Raw genomic sequence first — 15,684 nt, forward strand, 5'->3', positions numbered from 1 at the left:
TGTATAGGATGAATATGTCGGTCAAATTGTGTGTTATAAAAAAAATAATAAATAAATAAATTGCGAGAGTGTTATTTATATTATACTGGAATCGAACGGACTTAAAAATTAAAAAATCAATTTTTTTCAAGAAATTGTGAATAAAATTTTTGCAATATTACGAAATTTTCTTTTTAATTTGTAGAATTATTATAAATACTGTGCAACGTTTAAAACTTGATCCTTATTTTTTTTAGATTTCGAGATCCCGAAATTTCGGCATTGCAAAAAAAAATGTTTAAGTATTAAATACTACTTTTAATTTCAGAACTACCGAAACTTAAAAATTCGGAAATATTTTTGGATTTTCAAATTTCGGGATTAGAAAACAAAAAAAAAAATATCCCGATATTTCGGGTTTTCAAAAATAGTGGGATCAAAAAAAATGCATTTTTCTTTTATTTTTGGAACCAACGAAACTAATTTTCGGAAATAGTTCATGATCACGATATTTTTGGATTTTGAAATTTCGGGATTAGAAAACAAAGAAATCGAATTAAATTTAATAATATTTCTTTTTAGTACTAACGAAACTAAAAATATCGGAAATAGTTCTTCACCCTGATATTTTTATATATCGGGATCACAAAATTACAAGATTAGAAAAAAGGTGTTTAATTAAATTTAATAATATTTCTCTTTTCTTTTCAGTATTAACGAAACGAAACATTTCGAGGTAAGTGCCATCAGCTATTAAATTTACCCACATGTAAGCACTTATTTTGCTAAACAAAATGTATTAATAAGCCAAATATGTCAAATATATTGTTGCCTTAATTTTCCAATATCGCAAACAAATATTTTAGTTTATCACACAACCGTATAGTAGAAGCGTATGCAAATAATTAGCTTACAATATGCAATTGTTGGCATATTCAATTTTCCAGCTGAATTGCCGTGTAATTTAAACGAAAATTAGCGCAAATGAATAGAGTAATTGCCTTATAGATATGCAGACATGAACAAAAATGCAACTGCATGTGAGCTTTGGCTCTTAGTTATCGGTTATTATGAAATTAGTTGCATGATTTAATTGAAAAACAAAACAATATCACTCATACGCCCCGGTGCAACCACAAAGTACACACACATTTTATTATGTGCAGCCACAAAGCCATGCAAACAAGCATGTTTACTATATACTATTATATAATATTATAAAGATTAAAGCAAACGCAACAACAAAATGTGTGAGTCTATTATGTTGCAAGCGCGCAAATGCGTGTTTGTGGTTACCTAGACACACACACACACATACGTAGATACTGTGTGCGCGTAAATTACGCTGACATTTATTATGATAAGAGCATAAATAATTTTTAAATTAAATATCAACGCTTTGTTGTGCAATATTTGTGGTTGTTGTTGTTGTTGCGCGCTTTGTTGATATTGTTCATGAGTGCTGCGTAAGGCTGTGCGGATATGGCGCGTAAAACATGCGTTCAACGGAAACCGGATGCGGAAATAACGCCATAAATTTAGTTGCGAATGCCGACAGTGAAACAGCCTAAAACATAGCACAACAACAAGAACAACAACTACGCCAAAGTCAACAACATTTGAGTGCCACAAACACAGCAACACACCGATACGCATACTAGAATGCCTAGTAGCTATTTGCGTGTGCAGACTAAATATTCAGTGCCATCGTTGGCTTGTAGACTCTTTGCATGCGTGCGTGCTGACCGTTATATTCCTGCGGCTGGTTTGAAAGCAAAAAACCAACAATGTAAGTAGAGAGCAGTAGAGGAAGGGTATAAAGGGTGACTCAGTAGTACTCAGCTAGTTTCGGTACAATGAGAATTGAGATTTTCTCCTTCTCTCTTTCTTTTTACTTCTCTTTTTCACAATATTTACTAAACAAAATATATTTTTTTATTCTCTAACCTTTCGAAACACCCTTTATTGTGCGATTTTCAATTGACTTAATAATTTTTTTTCTTTAAATTTTTTTCTCTCTTTCTCCCTTCTTTTTTTAACTTGAGGTCTATTAAAAACTTATTAATTTTTTTTTTAATTTTTCAACCTTTCGAAACACCCTTTATTGCTTCATTTTTAAATTAACTTCACAGCATTTTTTGTCTGTCTTTATTCTCCATCATTTCAGCACAAAAATAATTCAAAATTTTTCGAAATTTTCCAACCTGTTGAAACACCTTCTATTGTGTAATTTTTAAACTAACTTCACAAAATTTTTTCTTCTTTCAGTCTCTCTTTATTCCCCTTCCATTTCAGCACCAATAAAGCAATTTTAAATTTTTGAAATTATTTAACCTATCGAAACACCCTGTATTGTATAATTTTTAAACTAATTTCTTAAAGTTGTTTTCTCTTTCTCCCTCTCTCTGTACTTCTTTTCTAATTCATTTCTATTAAATTATTTTTTTATTCCTTCAACCTTTCGAAACACCCTTTATTGATTCATTTTAAAACTGACTTCATAATATTTTGCCTAACCGCACAGTTAAAAACAAATAGCCTCCATCCAGTGTGTGTGCCTGTGGCTGTCTGTGTGTGGGTCACGTAGACCACATAAATATCTGCATATTTTAATTTTAGTAAAAATTATGTTGCAACTTTGATGTCAAGCTGTGCTATGTATTGGAGTGTTTGTGTAGTGAAGGAGATCATATTGTTGCGGCAGTAAACAGGAGGTGGCACTATACATATACATGAGAGCTTCCTGCATTAGAATGTTCACCGCAATGCCACTTAATTCTATTTAATATTAACGATGACGCGCACTTTTAATAAGCCAAACACACACAACCACATACAGAAACACAAGCACAGCCACAGATTTGCTGTTGCCATTTAAGCGATACAACAAACAATTTGAGTTGTTGGTTGGCGGCTGTTTTGTACAGTCCTTGAGTGTGTGTGTGTGCAAAAATTCCCGTTATTTTGTTTGCGGCTGTGCAGTGGCGTATCACCTTTCACTACGCTTCATTTGACTATATGAATTATAACGGTTATTGTGTTTTTAAATGGACCGTTAATTGCCAATTAAAAGGGAGTAAATGAGAGCGTAGTGTTGGAGAGTGAGAGAGGTTAGAACTTGTGCGAAGCAATAAATTCTTGAGAAATTATGCGTGCAATTAGCGGTTGAAAGTAATTTACTGTTATTAACTGTGAGTATACTTTGGGTCAAGTCAATCTTCAAGACTTAATTAGCTTGAAACTCAATTATCGCAAGAGACTACACTTTTAAACATTCTTTTTTACATTTACTAGTCTTTGTAGTATTCTTTGAATAACTAAGAAAATAATAAGTTCTTACTTCTTTCTATATCTATCTCTATCTCTATCTCTATCTCTATCTCTATCTCTATCTCTATCTCTATCTCTATCTCTATCTCTATCTCTATCTCTATCTCTATCTCTATCTCTATCTCTATCTCTATCTCTATCTCTATCTCTATCTCTATCTCTATCTCTATCTCTATCTCTATCTCTATCTCTATCTCTATCTCTATCTCTATCTCTATCTCTATCTCTATCTCTATCTCTATCTCTATCTCTATCTCTATCTCTATCTCTATCTCTATCTCTATCTCTATCTCTATCTCTATCTCTATCTCTATCTCTATCTCTATCTCTATCTCTATCTCTATCTCTATCTCTATCTCTATCTCTATCTCTATCTCTATCTCTATCTCTATCTCTATCTCTATCTCTATCTCTATCTCTATCTCTATCTCTATCACTATCTCTATCTCTATCTCTATCTCTATCTCTATCTCTATTTTTATCTCTATCTCTATCTCTATTTCTATATTTCTATATCTATCTCTATCTCTATCTCTATCTCTATCTCTATCTCTATCTCTATCTCTATCTCTATCTCTATCTCTATCTCTATCTCTATCTCTATCTCTATCTCTATCTCTATCTCTATCTCTATCTCTATCTCTATCTCTATCTCTATCTCTATCTCTATCTCTATCTCTATCTATATCTCTATCTCTATCTCTATCTCTATCTCTATCTCTATCTCTATATCTATCTCTATCTCTATATCTATCTCTATTTCTATTTCTATCTCTTATTATATCGTTATCTCTATCATATATGGCCGGAAACCTCAGCATTTTTGCTGAAAAGACAAAAATGCTCCCATTATGCGCCTCTTTTTTTGATAACGAAAGATGTTTCGGCTTAACTTTACTTTTTCTAAAACCACCACTCATTCACATTATCGAATTTCCCATCAGACTTTCCCAAATTTCATAGTAAATACTTTTAATTTATTTCGTTTATGATTATAAATTCTCATATGGCAACTCTACAACAATACCATTTCATTCGACTCTCTTAATGCAACCAGTTTATGGAGAGTTTCTCACTGGCGTTTTAAAACATCTGGGTTACTGTGAGCTCACCAACAATTGATTATGGCTCCCTTACACTGTTTTGATATTACCAAAACGCGGTGGCCTTAAAATATTCCTCGAAGCTCGATTCCTTTTTGCTCTTCACTTTTTTGGCGGCACATTGTCTTTGAAGAAACCATTCACATTACCCGGTGGATCATAATTAGCGACAACCCACACTTTTTCGCCACTGAAAAGAGCATTAAAGCAAGCTCAAAATATAACGTTCCACAATTTTAATTACATGCCACACTTACGACGTCGCATAGGCCACACCCACTTGCTTGGTGTCGCGCCATATAAGCTGTGTAAAGTGCCCAGTGTATGGATTGAATTGCGCTTTGGCGAAATCATATTTAGCAATCTCGTCATACCACATCTTCGCGGGCATTTCCGGCGTCACCTGCTGACCGCTGCTGTAGTAGATATTCTCACCGTACTTGCCATTGGGACTGTGCTCCATCTTCTGACGCTTTGCGAGGTTCTGCAGAAGAAGAGCGAAAGAGATTTTTTTAGATTACATTACATTGGTTTATGTACCAACCTGCGCCCATTTGGCGGCGACCTGTGTCAGATTCGGATTAATGCTGATCGCCGGTGTGCCGTGCATCGCCCGAAATTTGTTGTGCGCCTCCAAACAACCCTTCTCGAAATCGGCTTGTGAGATTGTAATGGGTTTCGGCGGCGGTTGGTTGGGCGCACCGCCCGCGGGAACCTGCTTAATGATAACAGTGCGTTTCACAGTCGCCATATCCGCTTTGTACTGTAGCGGCTCAAGCCAGCTTGATAGCACTCAAACCTCGTGAGCTCAATGGACCCCTAGACTAGAAATGGACTAGAAATTTGTTTTCTCAAATGTTTTCAAATTGAATAATAAACAATGAAAATCTCTGACAATTCATTCCAAGTGAGTACTCACTTCTTCTTGTAAAGTACTAAAAATTCTAAAAATGTGAAAAATATTACAAGGGTTTCTCAGGAACAGAATATCAGAGGCGCTCTCCAGCAATATAGCTTTATCCACTAAAAAAAATTTCAGGTAATTATCAAAAGCTCTCAAAACTAAGAAATAAACGTGTAACCAGTAAATTGCCCAACCCTCAACCCATCACCGGGCGCAATCAGTTTGAGCTAATTTAACTAATTAACTTCTCATTGCTCCGCACACCGCTCGGCACTGTGCTGCCTCACTAATGTTGCGGGTTACCGCTGCTATGTGCCTCGGTTGTTGCTGGTATTGTTGTTGTTGTGCCGGTGTAGGCAATTTACTCATGAATCTCTTATGCCCACATTTCTCACAAATCCAACAGGCAAAGTGCATACTTCAGCAGCACTTCTACCGGCACTTAATGCCCGGCCACTTGGCCATGCTGAATGTTTAGCTCGAGGCGGAAGCTGCGCTAAGAAGGTGTTAAAATTCTTGCTTTTGTTGTTAGGAAATGCTCAAGATGTGTTTATTTGGCCCAAGTAGGGTAGTAGGTGAATGGAGGAATGCAGAGGTGTGATTACGAAATTTAAATGCTTTATAAGTGGGATTGAGGAGCCAGATGAGAACCCTTATCAATTTAAAAAATTAAATATTTTTGCGCTTAAAGGAAACATCCTCAATGGAATCAATCAGGGAATTGACACATAAAGACTTGTAAGGTTGCCAACTCTGGCTTCAAAAATAAAGACCTTCAAGAAGTTAAAGAGGTACTAATGAATCTATCAGTCATCCTATAAACTGACTGAGAACTGCCGTGAAACTGAGAATATATCAATTATAAAATGTCATTAAATTAATAATCCGTTTAACGGTGTTCCTCAACATTCACGAAGAACTTTTGGAGTCGCCTGCAATAAATAAGTTATAAAATTACTGCTTTTAAGCGCATTAAAATTTTATTTAAGTTTCGTGCAGAATCTTCTCTGGCTATTAAACCAATTAAATGACATTTTTACTGCCCGTAGACACACATACACAGATAGCTATATATATAAGTATATATATATATATAAACTCAACCATTAACTTGTGCGAACTTCCAACTTCAATTAAAACTATAATTACAATTATATATGCAGGCATGCATGTCCGTATATAGGGTATGTCTGTATGTATTTATGCAAAGACAAAATGCCCATCAAAGTGCCAAGTTCACTCGAAAACCCCAATTCAATCTTATTTGCATATATTATTTACTCCCGGCCATGGCACTCGTGTGCGCCACTTGCACATTGTACACATGCGACTATTTGTGCAGTCGTATCACTGCGTGTGAGTGTCTGCGTGTATGTAAACGCTTGTGGCGACAAAGCTGATGAAACTCAAACACACACACAAATATTTCTGTTCTTTCTTTTTGTTGTGTCTCTGATACATTTCCGTCTTACTCGCCTTGCCTTAGTGGTCGAAGCAAGTTTTCTTATGCACGTATGGGCTCTGTCGAGCGGCGAGTCTTAAAAGTTAGAAGGCATACATACCCGTTAGGAAAAGTGATTCTTAAATTATTTTCAAACCAGTTTGATGATTTTCCATGAGAAGCTCTTCGGGATTTTTCATAATATCTCTGAGGTTTCATGATATCTGATGTCTTTACAAGAGTAGATCTTCCGGATTAATATTGGTCTACAACTTTGCTTTCGCCGTTTTTCTTGTAAATTTAAAGCTGTTTTGTATAAAAATGGTTACAAATGTCGATGTTACAAATTTCGTTGAGCCTCAGCCGCACTTTTCTTGGAATTAAAAAAAGAAAAGCAAAAATTCCCGCAAATGTCGAGAATTCGGATCAAAAAGTGACATTTTCAGCTGAGAATAAGTTTGGGATGCAAATAGATCTCTACAAATATTTTGTTGGGTTAATGTTGACACAAATGTCCAAGATCGATAAAAAAAAATCTATTTAATCGACCAGTGCTTGACCCTAGAGACATCTATTGGAAAACGGCGGAAGCAAAGTTGTAGACCTAAATAATTAATACTCTCAGAAATTTCATTATATCTGTAAAGGTTTTAGAATTTCCAGAAATGGCAGTCTTGGATATTACAGATCTTAAAACTTTCCTGGTCTTCCAAGTACAATCATTGTCTAGACCTTTTTTTAAATTTGACAAAACTGTTCTTACTATTATTAACTCTCTTTGATACTTTTCTTTCTAAAGTATTTAAGATCTCCAGTGGTATTAGGTTAGGTTAGCTTTGGTTAGTGGGCTGATCCAATGCTCATCCAACCCGAAAAATGAATACGACAGATTTTCCAGAGTCGACAAAATAAAGTACGACAAATTCGTATCCGTTATAAATTTATTAAGGGGGTTAATATCTAAAGGAGCTAGTTCATCTTGTTCACTGAAACTAGTGATCCCGAGATGTTTCAGCCTCAGTCTAGAAGAAAGCTGGACAGTGAAAGAGAAAGTGTCTGAAGTATGTTTAGCCTTTCTACATTTCAGCCAATTAGACCGTGTCCAGCATGGACCCTTACCAGTGGTCTTAGAAGTCGAAAACTAATATTCCAAAATGAGGTCTGCTCTTATCTTGTATAACTGTCACCACTTCCTGGAGACCTAATGCAACTAGGAATGTTTTTTAGTATCGGTTTTCAAAGCCCGGAGCTCGAATGGCACTGTATATGGCCGAGATCGCGTCTTAGGAAGAATGTTAGTCCCGGTTTTAGCGTTCTGTATCAGTCCGGATCTCGGCTTTTAGGAGATTGAGGGGAACTATAAAGCAGAGACCCTTTCCCAGTAGCAAGTAGTCGAGTATTGCAGATTGGATATCAGAGAAAAAATTTGATGGTCTATTTTAGAATCCTATTTTATGGATCCCGGTTGTCGAGCAGAATTTCTATCTCGCTACAGCCTTAGATCGAGTACTTGTGATTCGGTGAGATACTAAAGGTATCAAGACGGGTTCTGGATATCTCTTCTGGTATTTTCCGTATATTAATACTACTAAATTCGAGTTAGTTCTGATAAAAATATTTTTAAGTGATTTTCCTGCAGGGTCCCCTTAATTTGCTTACGTCGTGTACTGATGCGTACGCATGTACGAGTATTTGTGTAACGGAAATTTTACAACTATTTTTATTGCCCACAAGTTTAAATTACTTTGGCAAAACAATCAGAGTCCACAACGGCGACGTAGCCGCAGGCGAGCACGCAGAGGCCGGAGTTGATGGCAGCGCAGGCGCAAATGCAATAAGCGCAAGTAAGCGTAACAACAACAAAAACAAACATCAGAATAAGTATATATGCTGGCTGATATGTTTGTATGTATGTATTGAGCTAAGTTTGTCGGGTATTCCGGTAGCGCAATTAAACCCCAGAAACTAATCCCAAAATGGCAATAAATATTTGCTGCGCAAACGACCGGACCGAGGGCGGCAACTCGATGAATGGACGAGCGTCCAAAAAAGACGAAAGAACGAACCAAATGTGCTGAGTGAGCGGGTGTTAGACGGTGCGGTCCTGTGTGCGGCTGTGCGGCGGTGTGATTGGACGCTGCAACGAGTACAGAACGCTTAATCTGCTTGCCACCGAACGTTTGTTTATTAGCATGCAGATGTATGTGTGTGTTAGAGGGTGTGTGTATTTGGTTTAACTTGTGCGCAAATTGCTATTAACATAGTTTATTTGGTCATAAAATGAGCATCGAGCTTTGCCCAAGAGTGTGGAGCGAAAGTCATTCGAAAAGGGTGAAAGTGTGTTGGGTGTCAACCACCACTAATGTTATTGCTATTTTTGATGAAAATGCTGATTTGATGGCCGTCAATGTTACCACTCACACACCTAAAATCTTTCGAAGTAACTTCAAGTTTTTATTGCAAATTGTTATCAGCCGACACATACATTACAATTACAAACACCAACTCAAACACAGCCTCTCCCAAATATATTTTTGTTGATGTTTGTGCAACATATCCCTGCGCCTAATGTTGATATCAAATTGCCAACAGCCAATAAGTGTCAGCAACAACAACGAGAAAAAAAAAACAAATTTTGTCATGAAATTGAAACCAACAACATCATCATCACCATCATTACCAACACCCTGCTAAGTATACATCCATCAGTTGTGTTGTGCTTTGGGGAGCCATTTGCATTTTAATTGCCACACGAACGTTAATTGAGAGTGGTTCGATAAGAGGCGCACGTAATTAATGCGGCAGTTGGAGCTATGCGAATTCCATATTGGATTTCGATGTGAAGTGAGTATCTACTGCTAAATTTATATATGCACGTGCATAGTTTATTTAGACATAACATGGCTTAATTAATACTAACAACGGTATTTAATGTTCAAATAATCTAAATAATTTATATATATATATATGTGAGTGCTACTGAATTTAACCTAATCTACCAGCGAAAACTAAACGGTAATAAAAATCAATATTTTATGTTATTCTCTATGGTTCTATAGCTAGCTATGTACCGTTATTTTTATTTTTTTTTGCTAACTAATTCCGATATAAAGTCCAACAAAAAGCAAAATCCTATATATGATCGCGTTAAAACGGGCCTTGCTCTTGATAAAAGTAGTTGAGCCCTTAACTGGAGGGGAGTTTTAAGGTCTAAACAGCTGCTGGGACTGCCCGTTTTTCGTATTATCCATATTAATATTATAAATGCGAAAGTAATTCTGTCTGTCTGTTACTCTTTCACGCCTAAACGGTTGAATGGATTTTGATGAAATTTGGTATGGTGATAGATGAATAATGGTAGAAATGGTCATAGGCTATAAATAATCACAATATAATAACCATAAATGGATGATTGAATGATCTATTTTGGTGGTAAAAAAACAAAAATGTCAATGGTCTCAATGTGACAATTTAGAATTTCGTTCCAGGAGAATTGACACAGCTACAAACCAATATGACGTAGTCAATTCTCCCACAGACTATTTAAAATTGCCTGAACTATCAACGCTCACTTTGCAATAGAACAAGACTGACTGTGATTAAGGTAATAAATATCGTCATCGAAGCCAAGATTAAGCCAACTATGAAATTTGCTAATTTGTTACATACTCATTTCAATATACGATTAAAAAAAAATTAAGTTTAACAAACTATGATGATTTACGCTTAATACAGATCCACAATAATGTATATCAATCAATATACCGGCTATAACGTTTTCTTCTTTATGCGTAAGATTTGTTTTACTATATTGAAAAATTTCCTAATTTAATGTATACCTTAGCCACAAAAACGTGTGGTCGGGTCTGCTGGTATTTAATAAAATTTAGCCTATTGATCGAGGGATTTATTAAAAATGAAAATTCCCGAGAATGTTTACTTTGCGACTCCCATCTTTACCAAATGAGGTGTGTTCAAAAAATAACGGGAATCATAAAATTTAAAACTTTACATGTTTGGCGAGTCCAATTGTCAGAATTAACATTTCTGTTATAATTTTGGGTATTGAATTAAAACTGGTTCTTCTCTTGATAAAAAAAGGGTTTAACTTATCTGAAGGAGAATTTTAATGTCTAAACAGTTGCTGGGACTGGTCTCTTTTAAGTCGTGCAATATCTATTATATTTGATAAATTTGACCTATTGGTCGAGGGATTTATGGGAAATTAAAATTCCCGAGAATATATACTTTGTGTCTCCCATAGTTACCTATACGAGGTGTGTTCAAAAAATAACGGGAATTCAAGAATTTGAAATTTTATATGTTTGAAGATACCAATCGTCAAAATTAACCTTTCTATATATTCCATAATTTTGCGTAGGGATTTATTGCTATTTTAATAATAAATAATAACCAACCGCAGCCAACTTCGTGATAAAACTTCAGAAGAACCGAAACTTTCATAACCAAGAACTCGTTCCTAAACGCTATTTTATGTATAGAGGAGTAACGTATTCAGAATCTCCTCATTATTTTAGGTTACAAGCTCAAGAAATTTAGAACAAATATTTAATTTATAAAATATTTTCAGTGTTGCCATCTACTTTCAGGATATTTTAATGCAGTTTAATGTTCTTTTGCCACTCGCGAACAGAAATATGTTCAGTTTCTTCTATACTTTCAAGTATTTGTTTGCTGAGTATAACTCGAAATAAAAATTTGTGTTTAAATATTTTATTTGCATAATATTCATAATAAATAATTATAAATTTTTGATTTGAATTACAATATTCGAAAAAAGTATTAAATATTTTTAAGTCTAATAATGAATTTCAGCCTAACGCCGGCAATACATTGTTCAAAAATTGGCCATCACAATTTCCTGGTGGGTCATAGTTGGCGACAACATAAATACGATTACCGCTATAACAAATAATTAGAAAGTAATTAGCAAAGCTATTTATGTAAATAAATTGGGCGTTTGTATTCATTTCAAATGAAATATCGTTGTTACCTTCTCACCATGGCCACACCCAGACGTTTGCTACCCTTCCATACCACTTGCGTAAAATGTCCCGTTTCCAGGCTGAAAACACCTAATTTAAATTTGTAATCCTTTATCTCAGCATACCAACTATTCACTGGATCGCGACCGCATAAATTCGGACGTCCAATGGACATGTAGAGATTTTCGCCATAACGATTATTCGCACGATGTTCGAAAATTTTGCGACGAGCCAAATACTACGAGGACAGGAAAAGTACTAAAGTATACTTAATAGGGGAACTTATATTTTAAATGATTATAACTTTTTTGGATGAGAGAGTTCCAGCGATTTTTTTAAGCATTTCTTTTGACAGCTGGTTTGACAGCTGGTTTGACAGCTATACCTTTACGAAATTTTGTAATTTTTTTATTATTTATACACCATGTACTCACCTCCGCCCATTCCTTAGCATAATTGCAAAGTCTCCGATCTAGTGACAATGGTGGGCTGCCATGCTTAGCGCGATATTGATTATGCGCTTGCAGACAATCCCTTTCGAATTCGATGAAGTTCATTATTCGAGGATCTCTATGTGTATAATAGTTAGCTATCACGACCTCAGTCAAACTCAATTTTTTCCAAAACCTTTGCTGTAAAGTAGCTTTGCAATTATATTTAACCCGAATCACTTGTTTCTTTTTTCAATTTTTATTCGAGATTAAGCGACGTCAGTTTGTGTATAAACAACTTGTAGTAAATATGATGAGCCATTTATGTAGTTAACCAACTTAAAGGCTATTTGAAGATTGAATCACAATTTTTACTACGTGCGCCGTGATTATATTGTGTGTTTATTTACATAGATAAGAACTCTTAATTATTGTTGTATAAATATTTACTCATATATATGTATGATGGATCATCACTTTCATTCAGCAAAAGCGAATGTGAGGCTATAAATCAGTTGAATAACCTCAAGAGAATATTTCATAATTTTTTCATATGAATCATAATGCAATTAGTTCAATTTTAATGAACAATTAATTTACTAAATTTTAATTTAATGAGTTAATGGAGTTATCTCAATATTGTGGTTACTACTTCAGCCCTTTTTAATTCAAGGCATCTCTGTGAAGATCTTAGAAGATCCAAAATACCAAAAATTTTATTTTATTTTTATTATTTGTCGAGTTTTTGAGATCACACCACTTAACGAATTTATTTTTCAAATTTTTCAAAATTATTTATCTGTATATTTCACTTATATACTTTATCACATATTCAAAAATATCACATATGTGAATAAGTTTCTGCCACAAATTATCATGTAAAACAAATAACCTTTGACCCGACTCGACGGACAACCTAATTTATTTCAACAACTGTCGCGTTGCTTTCGCCTCAAAGCACACTCAATTATTATACGCCATTCACTCAATTAATGCCGAAGACTTTTGATTTTTGTCCGATGCGCGTAAACTATTCGCAAACAATAGCTATTATGAACTGGAACTGGAGCGATGACGCGAACACAGATTAATATGTATTATTACTATTCTTACTTACTTCGGCATTCTTTTTTTTTTACTTTTTGAGGCGACACACCCACAGGGGAATGCTGTCGGCGGTACAAAGCGTGGCACTGATAAGATGATATCGCATGTGGAAATTTAAATTTTTCAATATACTATATATATATATATATACATATATATATATATTCATATAGCAAGTATGTATGTATGTAATCGCAGTAAGTTCAATGGATTTTCACCTTATCGGATGGTCGCGAATGAAATTAAAATGCTTGGGCGCGGCAAGTTATGACGAATTTTCATACGGGCTGAATCAGTTAAGCGGAAAATAAGAAGAATTTTAAACTAAGAAATACACATACAAATGTATATTTTACGCATTGAGGCACGAATGTCAGTAGTTCTACGTTGAAGTCATCAGTGTAAAATCAAAAGAAGCACGAACGAAAAGAAAATTTAAAAGTTTTTTTGGAATATTTTTTCAAAACATTTTTTTTAATGTTATTCATGGTTCGAGGAGAATTTCATGTGTCAAAGAAACAAATAATTTCTTTATATAATATATTTGTCGTAAGAACCACTTAGGCGATTAGAGCCGAATCCAACAGAGGGCGCCATTAATCTCTCCGTTTTGCAATTTGCCGCTATTTGGAAATTCCATGTGCTGTCAGGTCACTTTCTACTTGGTCTTTCCAACGGAGTGAAGGTCGTCCTCTTCCGCAGCGTCCACCAGCGGCACTACTTTCAAAGCTGGAGTGTTTTCATCCATTCGAACAACATGATCTAGCCAGCGTAGCCTCTGTGCTATGTCTATGTCTTTATATAACTCGTACAGCTCATCGTTCCATCATCTGTGGTATGCGTCGTTGCCAATGTTCAAAGAACCATACCTTTTTCGCAAAACCTTTCTCTCGAAAACTCCAAGAGTCGTCTCATCAGATGTTGTCATCGTCCACGCTACATCCGGACGGGAATAATGAGCGACTTATAGAGTTTGATTTTGGTTCGTCGAGAGATGAGTGTACTTTTCAATTGCCTACTCAGTCCAAAGAAGCACCTGTTGCCAAGACTGATTCTGCGTTGGATTTCGATTTTCGTGGGCTTTAATATTTTTAATATACATACAAAAACTATCAGTATCAATATATCAATAAGTAATCGTATTTCTAGTGGAAAGTATTTATTCTACAAAGATGTTTCTGAAAGTGAAAGCTTCAGAAAGCTTTTTAAAAGCTTGCCGGATTTGTGGAACTTCTATATTTTCAATGTACTTTGCCTATTTTGATCAATACCAGCTTTCTTTTCCTCCACATTCGAATATATATTCTCAAATCTTGCACTCCAAAAACCCTGTAACAAAACTCCCAATGTTATATTTATCTTTACTGTACTCATCAGTAATATTGAAAACACTGTATTAAGCTGACTAAACCCCACCAATCAGCAAAAATAACCTTTATATTTCAATTATTAATATATGTACATACATATAAATAATTTATTTTTATTATCACTCTTTCGTAATATTTTATCAATTTACTATTTAATCCCACTGAATCAACATCCAAAAGTTGTCAGCGCTTTATGTAGCTAATAAGTATTTGGGAAAATAATGAATGGAGTAACAATCTCCAACTAAAATCAAATATTTGTTTATGTAAATGTATTTGAATACAAACAAAAAATATGCCAACTTTTGCTTGTATTATTTACGCTTTTAACGGTGCTAAGCCTTTAAGTGTGTGTTTGTGAGTTTTCAGTTTTCCGGAGCTTTTCTAAATCTCTTGTTAATACTCAGTTAATATTCTTTTGCATCAGCACTTAACAGCAGCAGCTTAATATGCCTATGCATGTGTGAGACAATAAGTGTTTTTGAATGGAGGGAGGCATATAACGGTAAATTGATTTTGGCATACATATACATAATAACACAAAATGAAGAATTAAAAGATAAATTATATTTTATAAACAATCTATATCATATTTAATAAACTATATTCTGCGAACACCCTGTTTTTTTAGTTTTAAATACTGTTACTTTTTTGTTAGCCTACTTTTAGGCATTTACGGCCAATTTGATTGGTCTTTATAGTAACCAATAGGAAATGTTCACACAGCTGTGCCGCGATCGTGCAATTAACAACAAATACGAAGTGAAATACCAAGCGAATATGTTTTTATACCCTGAACTGGGTATATTAAGTTTGTCACGAAGTTTGTAACATTCAGACCACTATATCATATAGCTGCCATACAAACTGAACGATCGGAATCAATGGCTTGTATGGATAACTTCCGCATTTTACTACATATCTTCACGAAATTTGGTGTGAGTTATTGTTCATAGGAATAATTTAATCTCCGAAAAAATTGTTGAGATTGGTTCACTATAGCATATAGCTGC

General features: G+C 34.8%; 2 protein-coding genes across 3 annotated transcripts in view; one reads left to right on the forward strand and one right to left on the reverse strand.

Annotated features, from left to right (window-relative positions):
• The first annotated feature begins 696 nt into the window (after positions 1-696).
• Positions 697-15,684, forward strand: part of LOC105217917 (protein eyes shut) — a 188,010-nt gene continuing 173,022 nt past the window's right edge. Inside the window, exons 1-2 of one of the 2 annotated variants that reach the window (XM_054228188.1) lie at positions 2,873-3,170; positions 9,350-9,601. The gene's annotated coding sequence lies outside the window, so the exon portion shown is untranslated. Of the gene's footprint in view, positions 716-2,872; positions 3,171-9,349; positions 9,602-15,684 lie in introns of those variants that run through there. The other variant, XM_054228189.1, reaches the window with a different exon arrangement.
• On the reverse strand, positions 4,251-12,797 carry LOC105217940 (cysteine-rich secretory protein LCCL domain-containing 2). Its single transcript, XM_011193205.3, has 6 exons — positions 12,198-12,797; positions 11,772-12,001; positions 11,595-11,680; positions 4,957-5,204; positions 4,670-4,896; positions 4,251-4,602 (listed from the first exon to the last, which is right to left on the reverse strand). The coding sequence occupies exons 1-6, from the start codon at positions 12,318-12,320 to the stop codon at positions 4,515-4,517; spliced, it is 1,002 nt and encodes a 333-aa protein (XP_011191507.2). The 5' UTR covers positions 12,321-12,797; the 3' UTR covers positions 4,251-4,514.

This window comes from Zeugodacus cucurbitae, chromosome 3 (assembly GCF_028554725.1).
Source record: "Zeugodacus cucurbitae isolate PBARC_wt_2022May chromosome 3, idZeuCucr1.2, whole genome shotgun sequence".
NCBI classification, from domain to species: domain Eukaryota; kingdom Metazoa; phylum Arthropoda; class Insecta; order Diptera; family Tephritidae; genus Zeugodacus; species Zeugodacus cucurbitae.

Bases quoted from the DNA above. Each gene is read 5' to 3' on its own strand.
- LOC105217940 (XM_011193205.3), bottom strand. From the start codon at position 12,320: ATGAACTTCATCGAATTCGAAAGGGATTGTCTGCAAGCGCATAATCAA. The intron at 12,002-12,197 runs GTGAGTACATGG...CTGTCCTCGTAG, and splicing joins ATGCTAAGGAATGGGCGGAG to TATTTGGCTCGTCGCAAAAT. The intron at 4,897-4,956 runs GTTGGTACATAA...CTTCTTCTGCAG, and splicing joins TCGCCGCCAAATGGGCGCAG to AACCTCGCAAAGCGTCAGAA.